Here is a 15,817-nt window from a genome sequence, read left to right on the forward strand (position 1 = left end):
TGGGTGAAAATGTGGGTTTGGGGAGATTTTGCAAATCATTACATCATGTTTTACCTACTTTCAACACAGAGTCCCAATTTTTCTGGAAGTAGGGCTGTGCATCGCAGAGCTCTTCCGATATTTACCAAACAGTTTGAATGCACAATAACTCACAAGGAGAAGATGAGACCGTCTTTAGATGCATTCCTCATTGTGTTAAGTCCATAAATCACACGCATGCAGCTCCTTGCACCTGTGGTGCAGGTTGCCAGGTTTGTGTCTTGTTGCATGTGCACACTCAGGTTTACTGGCGACGGGAGAACCTGGTGCTTTGTTTTTATCGAAGATGTATTGTGTTGTAAGTCCGTCCCGACATGGAGAAATAAAAGACCATGTGCTTCCATTAGTTTTGTCTCTCTGTGTATTTCTATCTATTCCTGCACAGAGGCATGAGGGTGTGTGTATAATTTAGAGGACTCCATGTAACTGGAGTAACCACACGGCCCATTGGGAACCCTGTTCTGTTCAGTTTGCTCCGAGGCCTGTAATCACAGCATGACCGCAAATGAGAAATGCTCCTCCAGGTGTGTCCAGTGTGACTCTGCCTATGTAGTAACATTTATGTTTAATGACTTTACAAGTTCTACATATGTTAGAAGTTAAACTGGATGACATTTTCTTTCTCATAATTTTTCATTTTGTGCTTAAGCTCATGTAGCTGAGCATTTGTTCCCACACAAGTCATCTTCTCATATATTGGCCCACTTTTAGGATTTATTGCTGGATATTTTTTGTTCACACACCTGGATGGGCACAAACCTGCAGCTTCGTCTGTTATCTGTGTAAAACCCAGACCATTGCCCTTGCTAATGCCCCACATACAATCATTTGCTTGTGCACTTGTTTGCAGTGATGTATAACCACACCATTACAAAGCAAAGCTTGTACACCAGGGGTCCTTTATGCAACCTTTAATAAAGAGCCATTTTCACCATTTTTCACAAAATGAAATTTGTCTTAAGTGGCAAAATGTGCCAATTATCTCGAATGAAGAAAGAAAAGCTACATATCTACAAAAATGTTGCGTTCATATTCTACAGCTACAATTTAGCAATATTTTATTACATTTAGCTGCTATTTTAGCCAATGTCAGCCATTTTCATCTTTTCTTCATAGATTTTTTATTACTTTAGCCATTTGTTAATGTAATATTTTTTGAGTAGTTTTTACAATCGGATCCATTTGGAGTAATTCAGGCTTTTTTTGTATATCTTTTTTGCCTTCTTTAGCTGTTTTTAGACCTGACATTAGACCACTTTTGATAAACAGTGACATATGCATACAAGATCAAAATGAAAGCAACAGGTTTATGTATAATTTGTTTGAAAGCTGCAGGGAGCCACTACAGGTTAACTGAACAGCCACATGTGGCTCCAGAGCCACAGGTTGCTGTTCTACCAATGTTTAAATATGTGCCATTCAATCTGCAAATCTGTGGGTGTAAATCAGGTGTGTCCACCTCATTTTAATTCAGGGGACACATACAGTCCAGTCTCATCTTGAGTGGACTGGACCGGTCAAGTAGTGCCACAATAGTATATTAAAAAAAATGTTATTGCTGTGGCGCATGGTTTTCATGATGAGAATGTCGATATTTTCATAAAACTGAACAATTACGACTGAAAATGGCAACAGTCTCAACGGAAAGCAGAGCTTTCTGGTGAAAAATACAGTGAAATGTCCAGAAAACTTATCCTGTAGCTATTGCATTATGGGTGTTTTTTTAAATTCACTCACTCTAATAACATGGCTTTGCAGTAAAAACGATTTCGCTAGTTTTCATGGTGGCATCACCAATCTTTCAATCGCGTCTCACCGGTGTTCCTTTGAAATGTTTACAGTTCACTTGGTGGTTTGGCGAGCTAGATTGGAGCAGCAAACAAAGCTGAAGCTCGACGTGGCGTCAAGTCTGGACTGTGTATATGTCGTCACACATTTTGCAGCGTTCACCCTGTTTGTTGATTTGGCTTAGTGTGTCGAATGAAGCTCAAAGAAATTCTGTCCTGCCGTCATTTTAAGACCTGATTCCACTTAGATTGGTCCTGTGCAAGGTACAATGATCATGCATTTGATCAGCTTTTAATCAGGATCTTAGTCACCAAATCGGGTGTGTGAATCACGACCCTGAACAAGTTGAAAGACACACACAATGCACAGTTTAAAGAATAGAGCACAAAGGCTGTGGGTTCCAATGAGCCAGTTTAATGGAGCTATCAGCAGAGAAAGGTGACACATCGAGGATCGTCTTCCCGCACAAAATCTCAAGTTAAATGTGTTTGAGGTGCCGCTGCAGCAGACTCCTCTGTGTCTTCCAGGCTTCCTTTTGTTGTGTCTTCCAGATCCCATCTAGTCTTTCCCTCCTGTTTAATTCATGGCTTGTATCCACTGATCCAAACGAGCTGTGTAACACTGAAACCCAGAGGTGTTGGGAGAAAACAAGGCCAGCTCACAGCCAGGTGTCCCCATCTGACCCGTGTACTGGAACAAACACTGAATGTGGCAGCCACCTTGTGGTTCATGTCATTATGGTTTCATTTAATTACATCTTACATACAGTTTAGAACACTCTGGGTCTCTAGAGGAAGTCATTTCACTCTGGGGCCAATGACTTTTCAATCATCCACAATGAGCACATTCTACAGGAGATAGAGCTGGATTTCATGAGTGTGACGTACTTTTAATGGAGAATGGCTTGAACACAGGTTGGAGTACAGTCACATTCTCAGAATTTTCTGATGAGTCACAGCTTTGCTTGATCACATTGGGTGGTAGGTTTGAGGAAAAATGTGAGCTGGTTCACCTGAATTACACAGAGCAGAAACCAACAAGATGATGAAATGGGGGTCAAATTACAAACAGTTTATTCTGTAAATGAACAATTTGTTCGAATGTTGGAAGAGAGGCTGAGTGAAAACTGCCCAATCAGACTTCAGAAGAGAACTGTTATGGTGCTTTTCCACAAGCTCCTCTCAGCCTTACTCGACTTGATTCTAGTTGCCGTATCTCTACTTGACTTAGCCTTATTCGTTTGCCATTAAATGAAGCACCATTGTGCTGAACTGTCCAGTGTTTCAGTTTCACTGGTGCCCCTGTTAACTGGTGACTTCTGCCACCAGCCGTTAGCAGCAGCTGATTGTAAAATAAGAAAAAGTTTTCTGTTTTGAAAAGGGGACTTCGTGGAAGTCCCCTTTTCTTGAGTTAACAGGGGAACCAGTTAATCGAATCACCGTGGCTTAGACACCTATTGATACTCATAGTATCTATCTCTGTTTGTGAGCATTTATGTTGTGATCGGGTTTAATAAACTACGGGTAAATAACCAGACCTCTGACTCGTCTGTGTCATGACACACTGGCCAATCAGCGGTCTGACATTTGCCGACATCACATTTTCTACTCCTCGAAGAGCACCATTTGATCGTTTCTGGTATTGTCGCTCATTAGAGATGTGTGTGTGTGTTGTGTGATTGTCTTATCACCACTGGCACCTGCATATACTTTTAACCACAACTCTTGTTTATTTGTCTCTATAAAAAGCTGAAGCGTTGAAGAAAGATTTAGACAACTCCTGGACATAGGATTCAAGGATTCAAGGATTCTTTATTGTCATATCATAAAATGATACGAAATTTGGACTCAGGTCCCGGTAAGCCAAAGTATAGTGGAAGGTTGTAAACTTGTCTCTCTGCCACAAGATATATTTTATTAAAATACTTAAAGGTATACAGGAGGATTTTCAGGAATTTTAGGAAAGAACCGCCCTCTCCACCGTTTGAAAAAAATGCGCATGCGCAACGCTGTACCTGCTCCCGAGACGGAACGCCTACTAAAACGCGTGCGAGAGACGTGCACGAGCCCAGTTCTCCTCGTGCACGCTTTGTTTACAAGTCACAAGTCGGCATCGCTCACATAAGCTCACTTTACAAGAAGATTTGCACCAGAGGGGGTGAAACTGTGTAAAAATGTCCGAGAATAATGCGTGGGGTCGGCCAGCGGCATGATGAGAACCGTGTGGAGTGAGCTGCGCGCAGGGACGAGCACGTACGACGGGCTTACGTCATACATCACCAGAATGATTGACAATTGGGAGGACCAGTTATTTTGATGATCCACCCGGAAGAAGAAAATCCTCTACTATACCTTTAATGAATCCTCTCATCTGCTCTCAGTCTGATTACTGTGGATTTTGTTTCCTTTAGGTTTCACTAGGAATGTTCCTGACAAGGACCCACAGTTTGTTTTACGAATCATAAAATGTCTTGGAATAAAGTTTGGGATCTGAAAAGGAAATAATCTTTCAGACTGACGCAACAAATGACGTTTCTTTCAGGTGCTCGTGTCCCGCTTCACCTCCCCTCATGTGAACATCCGCCTGGACTCGGGGCCGGTCTCCAGGAGTGTAGCCTTCTCAGACGGGGCAGAAGGATCCCTGCTGGTGGCCACAGGCAACAAGGTGACACACTGGAACTCCAATGAAAACCCGTCTGTCTTTGTCTTGTTAAGGAGAACTTCATGCAGCATTACAGTCTGGTTAGGTCTGGCTTCAAAGGAACAATGGGATCATAAGGACAATAAACTCATCCCTTGTTTCTTCCATCGTGCTTTTGATTATCTCAATAAGAGTAAAGTGTGAATGTAGAAAAAGAGGAAGAAGAAGGTTTGACAAACTGAATTGCTTCGTCCTGTTGTGGCTTTTTGACAGAAATGCTCACTGGACTCTCATGAATCTTTCATCCTATTCTTAGATCACAAAGGTCCCTCTGATTGGCCCCGGCTGTGGTCAGCTGACCACCTGTACTTCCTGTTTACTGTCGTCGAGGGTGACCGAGTGTGGCTGGTGTGATGGGCGCTGCACCAGAGCCAATCAGTGTCCATCCCCCTCCAAGTGGACCCAGGACTACTGCACCCCTGTTGTCACTGCGGTAACACACACACACACACACACACACACACACACACACACACACACACACACACACACACACACACACACACACACACACACACACACACACAGTTCAGAGCTCGATCAGGATCACTTTAAGTGTTTGGACATTTTTCATACAGAAAATGGGTAAAAATGTAAATGTTTAATCTTCCAAAGATGCTTCTTTAGCTGCTGCTAGCTTTGATGCAAGCTTTTTGTTAGCGCACATCCATCAACTAAACATGTCCTCTCTGTGGCTGATGCTAACAGCTGTGTAGATCAGATCCTCTACTTTCACTCAACAGTTCGACCTTTATTGCCAACTCGCATCACCTGGAACTCAGAATCAAGAGGAAGAAGCTAAAGAAAGTGTAGAGATTTAGCATTTCTTATATTTTCTTCCTGGTTCAGAAGCATATTGTAGACTTGCTTCATCTTGCCGATAATTGTGAAACTCATCTTTGACTCTCTAATCCTTTATGTTGGATTATCACTTTAATCCAGTAATCTGCTGAAATCTGTCCAGTCTTCATTGTTCAGTTTTCACATGGCATCATGCTGAGTTCACCCTCTCACTCCTCTCTGCCAAAAACAACTTGCAGCGTTCGCAGTGTATTGGTGGAACATCTGTCCTCTGAAATACACTTTCTTTCTTCTTTTTTTTTAAAATCTGTGGATGATTCACACACCTGCTTTTTCCACGTAAATGTTGGACCCAAAAAACACAAAGTTTGCTCCACTTTAATGCCTGAAGCTCAACCAATCGTCTTTGTAAGCAGCTAAAGGATAAGTCACTCAATGTTGGCTGATGTAGGGATTCACCTCTCAGAATCACATTTAACTCATTTTTAATGATTTCACTCATTTAATGACTCGTTTGAGGAAAAGCAGGTACCAGACAAAACTTTATTTGAAATAATGTTCAAGTTTCACACTCGTAAGGCAGCAGGCGAAAAAAGAGAGTGAAGCTGGTGTCAAATTCTAATAATTAGATTTAGGAAGAAACATAATCAGAGCTGGTCAGAGGATGAACGGGTGAGGCTGTACATAATCAATAATAATAAGCTATTAGAAACAACCTAACTTGGAGTGACAGAAACTTTACAACTCTATTTTATTGATCCATTTAGTTGCATAAATCCTATGGCGGACATTTTGAAAGAGATCAGACATTAAAATGTTAGTTACACAAACCAGAGAGTGATGAAATGACAAAGCGGTTGTGGGAAAATAACTCTTATTTATAGAAGGCCTGAAAATACAAAACAAATACAAACGCTTCACAGAATAGAGGAGGAGAGGGAGGGAGTACTGAAAACAATACCAAAAACTTCTAAATGTGAAAACTCAAACAATGATGTATTTTTAACAGAAAAGAACTGAGTGTGAAATTTACAAGGAACCTCAAACTTCCCTTAAATCTCCCAAGCACAAACATGTTGAAACCAACGGTCTTCTACAGGCAACACACACTGTAACCCCTGTGTTGGCCCTCCATCAGGTGTCTCCAGCCTCTGGACCCATCCGAGGCTCCACCATGGTCACGATCTGTGGGCGCAACTTTGGCTTTGACAAGGTGGAAAGTTTCCAGGCGTCACTGGTGTCTGTGGAGGTGGGCGGAGCTCCCTGCAAACTGCCCCGACAGGACGGCATTAACAGGTGCGTGCGTGCGTGTAGGCAAGGCATTGGCTCCATCCCAGGGTTATTATTAGTATTATTATTCTATTATTATTAGTGATGGAACAACTTAAATCCGGATTCAAGACTAAAGCTAGATTTCAAAAAGTGATTAAAACCAGGTTATAATTGAAATACAGGATTGATGTTGAATCAAAGTAGGGTTTTGCTTTTTGTTTTAACTAAAACGCTGATGTAAGGGAGATGGTCTGTGGACTTCATTTTGATTCTTTATTATTTGCTGTTTGCTTTCATTTTCAATGGAAAATTGTTATTTCAGATTGCAGAGTATATAAGTTTAATCTTCTTTCTGCTTCCTTTCACTTGGGAATTTGAAAACCTTTGTTCTTTATTGTAATGAATTGTTTCCTTTTTTTTAACTATGAAATTGATTTAGAAAAAATTTAAGACATTAAATGGAATAAAAAATAATTGTAAAAGAGACTCGAACCTGCAGCGTAACAATTGAGAGACGACCGCTCTACCAGCCGCCTCTGGTGACTTTAAAATCTGTTTTCTACCAGCGTCACTTCTTACTGAGAGCAGTAGTGACCGAGTATGCCGACTGTTTATGAGTATTTACAGTGTGAGACAAAGGCTCCTGTGCTCTGGCGTTTCGTCGGGGCCCAACAGGTTTAATGGGAGTTGTTGAGTTGGTGAGAGAATAGGGAGTAGCCCCCCCCCCCCACCCCACCCCCCACCCCCAGCCTCTCCAATCACTCGTTTCAACACATGACTGCTTCACAAAAAAATTGCTGGGAAAAAGTGGCTGATCTAAACTTTCCACTTCTCCCAAATCCGCCCCATAGAAAAGATCTCTTTCTGCTCATTACAAATTGTTGGGGGGAATAAAAACAGTGGCCACACAGTCCCAGAGGCAGATTGTGTCCATGCATTCCTGCAGCGTCCCGATGATCATTGAATTAGAGGAAGCGCTGATGTGGGTATAAAGCTAATCTGTGTGTGTGTGTGTGTGTGTGTGTGTGCGTGTGTGTATGTGTGTGTGTGTGTGTGTGTGGGGGGGGGGGGGGGGTATTCTCTAGGTGGACTGAGCTGCAGTGTTCCCCAGTGTTCAGTGGGAACTTCACCCCATCAAGACACACAGTGAAGGTCACCAGCGGCCAAAGGGTGGCCAAGATGGAAGCGTTTAGCTTTGTGGTAAGAAGTCAATTCCTCCTTCAGATAAATCTGATTTCTACTAACAACAGCAAGTTTTCATTTGATGTATAAAAAAACAATAAAATGTAACTTCACCAAAGTGAATCAGGTTGTTAATGGGACAAATCACTAATATATTCAGTTATAGTCATCATATGTCTTCATTAAAACAATGTTCGTCCCACTTTTCTACTTCTTTGGGCACAGTGATCACCTGAAATTGTTTTCTATCTGCACCATTAATACAGACTCTCGAACACTGAACACCTGAAACACTTAAACTTATTAAATATCAGAATAAAAGTCAAAGCTCACTCTGACCTCACTTATTCTTCATAATATCACACGCTGTTTGGTGATTTTGGTAAAAGTTTGACTATTCTTAAGAATTGTCAGCATGAAGAATTTATTTCCTACTCAGTTAAGTTCAAGATGAGTCTGTTTCTGTGAACGAATCACATGAATGCAGATACATACAGTCCTTAGATCAGGGGTGGCAAACATAAGGCCCATTGGCCAGAACCGGCCTGCAGGAGGCTCCAAGCTGGCCAAACCAACAGGCTCATTCTAAATATGTGAAAAAAAACATTGATTTTAAGAGTAGCAAAACAACACAACACTGAGATCTGTGCTGAGATATCGCTGATGCGCCATGAAAGCTAGCAAACTAGCCTGAAAGCCATGCGGTCAGGTGGAGTTTGAAGAACACCCATAAGCAACAGCTTCAGAAGAAGTTCTGTGTACATTTTACTGTGTGTTGCATCAGAAGGTTTCACAAAAATTGGCTTTATGTTGTTAAAGTAGTTATTGTCCATAGTCATTGTTTGGTTTTGTGAAAATATAAACCTTTTTATGAAGAATACCTTGTGTCATAACAAAGAAAAACTTTAAACTAAAAGGTTTTTACGACACTATTTTACCCGTCAGGCCCACTCAAGACGCAATTGGGCTGTATGTGAACTAAAATGTATTTCACACCCCTGCCATAGAGAGTGATGCATTCACATTTTTATGCTTCATGTAAGATGTATTTTGAGCTTGAACAATTCTATTCCTTTTTAAGTAATCCTTGGATGACCTAAAATAACTGCACTCTATGTATTCATGATTGTTCATAATTCAACTGAAACACAAAGGTCAAGCTGTCTGTCATGTGCAGGATCCTGTGATCCATGAAATCTTCCCAACATTTGGTCCGAAGTCTGGAAACACCATGCTGACCATCCGTGGAGCCTTCCTGGACACTGGGAACAAGCAGGACGTGACTGTCGGGAGGGCGGCCTGTAAGATCCAAAGGTCAGTCCGCATGGGTCTCTGTTCCCGAAGGTTGTACACTGGGCAGCTACATTTACTATGAGAGAGAAACTACTATGTTTTTTAATGCATGACTTTCTCTGTGATGAGTGAACGGCAATCGTTTCCTTTGTATTTTAGCTATTTTTCTCATGATTGGCATCCCACTCAAACAGGGGCAATTAACTGCAGCTCTAATGCAATCAACATTCATGAATAATGAGATGGACACAGTCACCATTATACACACGAATCAACAATAAATCGTCTGTGGGTAGTTGTACCATCACTTCCCCACTCACAGCCCCATGTGGCTTTCCCTCCTCAGCTTGACGCCCACCATGCTGACCTGTAAGACGCCGCCTCATGCTGTGCGATCGGAGCAACCCGTGAAGCTGACGGTGGACTCGGTGGAGCGCCTCGCGCCCCGGCCGTTCACCTACAACCAGGACCCCATCATCAGCAGCATTCAGCCCCTACGCTCCTTCGTTAGGTGAGGATGAAGGGAGAGTTGTCAGTCGACGTGCAGTTTTCACTAAACCTGTTCGCAGCAACCTAACGTAAGAAAAGACATTTTCTGAGTTGCCAACATATAAACTGGAGTTAGCAATTTGAAGACCTTTCACCAACCCATCCTGTTTTTTAGTACCACGCTGTACCATGACATGGTGTCGTGAGCCACTCTACCATCGTCTCGCTGCGTAACTTTATGAGCATGCCTTTCTAGAGTTGCACCGATATCACTTTCTAAAGGACAAGTACAAGTAGGAACCTTTCGATACTTGTTGATACTGAGGACCGATACAAGTACTTATTAAAGGCAATCAAGCCTAATTTATACCCCAGAAACAAACGAAACGCAAAGGCTTGGCGCTGCTCTCCTCCAAACAGCCTCGACATCGACGCTACGTGCAGCTCAAGTACAGAATTTCATACCATGTCACACTGAAAAAAGAAAATAGTTGGACCAACTGAACTGAATAGCTTCACTTGGTAACATCTACATGAATTAACTTCTTTTAACTTGATTTAATTCATCCACTCAAGATAGGTTAAGCTGCACAGTGGCACAGAGGAAGGCACTTCAGAGGGTCATCAGAACTGTCCAAAACACTGTTTGACTGTGTGTTTGACCTGCTGCCCTCTGGCAGGAGATTCTAGGTGCTGAGGTCACACACCAGTCAACACAGAGCAGTCGCTGTAATGAATGCTCACTGGGTCACCCTGCTGCTGCTGAGTATCTTTGCTGATACTTTTGCTCACTGATTCACCTTACTGCTCTTTTTAAAAAGCTGTTCTTTTAACTTGCTCTTTTTATTTGGCACAGCTGCTTTTTTGATGCACATAATATTTATTCGCGCGGTATTTATTATTGTACAGTAATGTGTAAGTATGTACATTTATCAATGTATGTCCTGTTTGTATGTATGGCATCGCTGTGGTTCATACAGGAGTGTGATTGTGTGTGATGACGATAAAGATTTATCTATTTCTGAAGAAACAAAACCAGCGAAGCAGCTCATCTTCAATACTTCCTGCAAAATACAGTGAAATGTCGGGAAAAAAAACCTCCAATAGCTGTTGCATTATGCATGTTTTTACAAACTCACGGTAACAGCATGGCTTTGAGTCTAGCTTGATAGCAACGAGGTAGCAAGCTCTCCAGGCAGCATCAGCTCGAGTCTCACGGCTGTGTTGTGTCCCTACTCTTAAGAATTGTGTTAAAAATCTATGTTTTCTTTAGTGTTTACAATTTGCTGGGTGGTTTGGTTGATTAAAGCCCCTTGTTGGCCTATTTTGGCCCACGGGCCTTATGATGGACACCCCTGAAAGCTTCTGCTTCAGGAGTTGCTCTTGATAGCTGTTCATTTACCTGCACTGAGCTTCTTAAACTGTATTCCATGAATGGTTTGGGTATTAAGTCTTTGTCATTTCATGAAAGTAGAAGATATTACAGGTTTGTGGTCCAGCAGTAAGGCCGGGGAGAGTGATTAGGAGGGGTGAATGTGACTGATGGTGCCTCATATGAGCTGAGACAGAATAATACTTTAGTTTTACGGCAGTAGGAAACAAGTGGGAGGTGATGAGTGGCTAAAGTGCGAAGCCTCACAGTATTCTCGTCCCAGTGGGAATCTCCTGTGTCTCTGTCTGATTTCCCCTCATTTCCTTTCCCTGCAGTGGAGGCTGCACGGTGTCTGCTCACGGCATCTTCCTGCAATCTGGCCTCCAGCCTCAGATGGTTCTCACCACCGGGCAGGATGCCGAGGTCTTCCACGTGGTGAGTAGAAATACAAGCGATATCGATCACAGACAGTCAGAGGTGTATTCTGGTCCTCTTTCTGACTCATTTTGAAGGTCCTGCATTTCAGCTTGGAGGCTGGCTTCAAAGGGGCCTCACAAGTGCGTTCATCAGTGAAGAGAAGTTACTGTCAATGTTGAGAGGAATCTGATTCAGTCTTCTGCTGAAAAACATCAATCCAGCAGTCCTCTATCATATGTCTATTTATATTGTTGCCTATTCTTAGTCCAGCATTAATATCTCTGAAGACACACTCTGATCACTCGTAGATAGTGTCAACATAGCTGAAGGGTTTGGATTTGTCTCACCTTCTGCTGTCAGTTTATGGAAGTGGTCTTCCAGTATATTGTAACTTCAGGGTTAAACGGACATTTACAAGAAGTCTCCCCGGTCTGGACCAGGTTGCCGCCAATAGAAAGGAGAGGACTGTTGTGGATGTTTCTCAGCAGGTAAAGCACGTGATTTCTCCCTTTTTCAGTTAGCATGAGGGAGAACACCTGTCTCGTTCTGTCCGGGACCCACAGCTATTTTAATTGCTTTTCCAGGACAGTGGAAGTCGAGCTCACGTCTGAACGAATCGTTCAAAACCTGGCTAGCTACTTCACCTGTATCTGTTAGCATAGCCACCGGCATCAATCAGCTTGTTAACTTATCCACCAGCATCAGTTTGCTATTCGCTGTTAGCTGAGTTACCAGCGTCATTCGGCAGTTGGCTTGTTAGCGTGGCCACCAGCATCAGTTTACTGTTAGCCTGTTAACTTAGTTACCAGCGTCATTCGACAGTTCGCTTGTTAGCTTAGCCACCAGCATCATTCTGCTGTTAGCCTCTTAGCTTAGTTATCAGTATCATTTGGCTGTTAGCTTGTTAGCTAGCCACCAGCATCATTCTGCTGTTAGCCTCTTAGCTTAGTTATCAGTGTCATTCGGCTGTTAGCTTGTTAGCTTAGCCACCAGCATCAGTCTGCTGTTAGCCTCTTAACTTAGTTGCTAGCGTCCTGACAAGTCCTGAAATGTAGACCTTTTTTTCATTTGGCCAGGATTGGTCCAGACCTGTGCCACGACCAATCAATCATATCCACTGACGTCACAAATGGAGTGGATTGGGACAGATTTCTTGTCTGGGACAAAAATATTCATCCTGATCTGCTCTGTTTGGGGCACGCTTTATAGCCTAACACAATCCTACCCATTTAACCTCCATCTATAAAGTGTCTATAAAGTTCAGAGGCCTGATGAGGATTCCTCTCGGTTTCTTACATTAAGGGTTTTTTGGACTCAGCTGACACTGATGATCCCTCCAGGTCAGTCTGGGCTTCAATGGAGAGATTGTGTTTCAGGAATGTCTCAGGATCCTCTGGTGTGACCTTCAGGAAGTTGTGCCACTGAGCTCGTCTGCTTTTCCTATTGTCACCACAACCTCATTGGGGCTGAGTGTTCAAGTCAATGACTGGATGGTTACTGAGACACAATGGAAATACAAACATGACCCCTTCAATCCGACCTTCTGGTTCTTGATTTACTTCCTAAGTTTAGTTCTTGAGGCTGCTCTCATCTTGTGTTTGCTTAAGAAAAGAGCCATTAGACCTATCATATGATGAACTGCAGGCAAAATGGGAACGTCAACAGTGCAGTAGCACTCTGTCACATGGATGGTATTGTCATTAAACATGCTAATGCCTCCATAAGCCGTCGAGAAGAAAGACAGTTTCTTGACAGTGGAAAAGAGGTAATGTTTCAGTTGGTCATGAGAAGAGAGGAAATGGAATCTCCACAGTCAGATGTGTAGGTTCGGACTCTGATTCAGGAGGATACGCAGAATGCTTCAGATGCTCTGGCTCTGCTCAACTCCGTCAGGCTTTATTCCGCTTATTGTAGGAAAACGATCCACATGCGTGCTTGTCTGAAGGACGTCATAGCTGTCTGAGACTGACCCCACTTTTACAGCAGCAGCCTGGGGGTGTTTTAAATTATACGACCTGACATGCAACAGGCTTTCACAACGCTGTCTGGTGGGCCTTTAACGTCTCTGAAATTGATGTACCTCAATTATAAAAGCCTTAAAAAGGTGCTAAACGAATAAATAAATATCATTCAGGTCATAAGTCAAAGGCAATGAGAGCTTAACGAAATGGTTACGACGACATTTAAAGTTTTGCGTGTTAACCACTGAGCTCAGCCATTAAAACCTAGGCTAATGACACATGCTGCCAACATATTATATGAGATTCTTATCGTAGCAATGTGCATCATCATTTGCTTATTTCACTTCAACGCAGTTTCAATTTCCTGCCTGTGTTTCTACAGTCTTAAAATGAGCTTTGGTCAGATACCTTGACCGTGGATCGTTATCTAGGCGTGATTACAATATGCTACAATCAACGGTAGTCAATGGAACCTGGTGACCTCTGCAGAGTGAATTCGGTCCACATGTGCACACACACACATTTCATGGTGCAGTTTCAAACCTCTGAGGTTTTCAGATATTTACATCAGCAGGATCGGATCACTATCAATTCGTAGGTGGGATATTTGGCAGTTGCAAACAATAGATAGCAATCCTTGGATGATTGTTTCAAAATCTTTGGTCATGGTTCAAAATTGGCGGTCCTACATCACACTGAGACCAGTTGAATGACGAATGTTGCCATGGTCTTGTGACTAAAGAAAACGTGCAATGAAATTCAAACCGTGTCAGATATTGGCTGTGATGGTGACTGATGCTCCTACCGACGACCTGTTTCTTACATTTACATGAAGTGTGTTTTGTTTGAAGACGAAAGACCATAGCAGTAATGCGAGTAGATGTCAACAAGCACTTGCCTCGAGCTCCCACTCCAAGTTGGCCTCTCTTCCCGAGTCACGATGGTGTCCATATTCTCCTCCTTCTGCTTTTTTGGGGATCTCGCTCCAAACACATAAATGCTACAACGGCGAGGACTCATTTATGTTGTTTATGTGAGGATGTGCTTTTCTTTCACAGTCACATATTGTTGTGCAATCATGTTGACACGTGTTGTCGTAGGCTGTGATTCAGCTTGTGTTTTCATCTTTTCATCGTGCAATCTGCACACAACAGACTTCCCCTCATGACTCCAAGCTTATTAGAGTCATGTCGTACAGTGTAGCTGTGAAATATTACGATTGTTAACATCATGCAGTCTGTAGGAGCCTTAATTAAACACATGAAACACACACACACACACACACACACACACACACACACACATGTCTCATGACTTTTGTGGGAGTAATTATTTAAATAAAGGGAGTGAAACACCAGACTGGACAGAATGAGGCTGTAAACTGTAAAAACTGCTCTTAATTTGTCTAATACAAGTAGCTTCTATTCCTGATGAATTTGGTGCAATCACACTGAATTTTGTAGCTTTTAAAAAAAAGGTTTGAGACAAAAAGGAAGTACGTATTCTTTGTAGATGTTATTGTACTTTGTACTTGGAAGCATCATTAAAAATGACCCAATGTTGAAATTGCACTCAGATTTTGTAAAATGATAGCTCTTTGCATCAACACAAAGGAAGCATTTGTAGTTGAGGTTATTTCAAGGTTTTTACTGATCCGGCACAGCACAGATGAGATGTTTTTTCTCTGAACTGAAACGAGTCTGGTCAAGTTTCACTCTTTAAATTAGGCACCGTTAATCAGCTGAATCACTGTTTTACCCACAAAAGCTTCTAAATGTGCTTGTGCCATATTCAATAATAATAATAATAAGGTTTGCTTTCTTGGCAGTGAAGAGACATTTGGAAGCTTTCGTGAGGAAAGTCATTGTTGCTGACCGCAGACTGCTGAAGAGATTGGCTGTTCCTCTGGGCTTCCTGTGTTGAAGAACCTATAAAAGTTTACAGGAAGACGTAGATTCAGAATGCAGACGTGACATTCAGCACGGTGTCGCAGTGAAGACTCAAGGCTGCAGCCAGCGCACACTCAGCAGTGTCTGCAGTGATGATACTGACCACAGCAACGACCTTCTCACCCTCTGATCCACTCAGCTTTCTTTACAGATGCTGAGTGAATGACAGAGATAAAGGTCTCCTCAGCCCAGAGTTTCTAAACTATTTGGGGATGTAGTTAATCCTGGTGGTGTCAGAATGAAGTTACATATTTACTGATGAGCGGTAACAAACTTCAGGCAGGCTGAGCTGCTCTTTGTGTATGATGTTTGCCTGAGAGAGGCAGTTTGAGGACAAGCAGTTCTTTGTCGTGATGTTATCTGTCATCCTGAGGCTGCTGCATGTTCAGTCCGGACACAATAATATGCTCAGCACACACACATACACACAGACGCGTGCATTATTGGTAGTCTTGCACCTTTTATGAGAGAATAATCTTTTATCTTTAATAACATGATGTTCTTCTGTTTGTCTTTCTCACACAAACACTACAGGCAGAGTCACATTGTTCACT

The 15,817-nt window shown here is 42.4% G+C and overlaps 1 protein-coding gene across 1 annotated transcript in view; it reads left to right on the forward strand.

Moving 5' to 3' along the window:
- The window catches only part of met (MET proto-oncogene, receptor tyrosine kinase), a gene marked incomplete at both ends in the record, with an annotated part of 100,805 nt that overhangs the window by 35,378 nt on the left and 49,610 nt on the right, over window positions 1-15,817 (forward strand). Inside the window, 7 exons of the mRNA XM_080505522.1 lie at window positions 4,369-4,491; window positions 4,784-4,960; window positions 6,467-6,624; window positions 7,686-7,800; window positions 8,960-9,096; window positions 9,422-9,586; window positions 11,272-11,371. Coding sequence (XP_080361648.1) covers window positions 4,369-4,491; window positions 4,784-4,960; window positions 6,467-6,624; window positions 7,686-7,800; window positions 8,960-9,096; window positions 9,422-9,586; window positions 11,272-11,371 — 975 coding nt within the window. The remainder of the gene's footprint in view (window positions 1-4,368; window positions 4,492-4,783; window positions 4,961-6,466; window positions 6,625-7,685; window positions 7,801-8,959; window positions 9,097-9,421; window positions 9,587-11,271; window positions 11,372-15,817) is intronic.

This window comes from Blennius ocellaris, assembly GCF_963422515.1.
Source record: "Blennius ocellaris genome assembly, chromosome: 11".
Lineage (NCBI taxonomy): Eukaryota > Metazoa > Chordata > Actinopteri > Blenniiformes > Blenniidae > Blennius > Blennius ocellaris.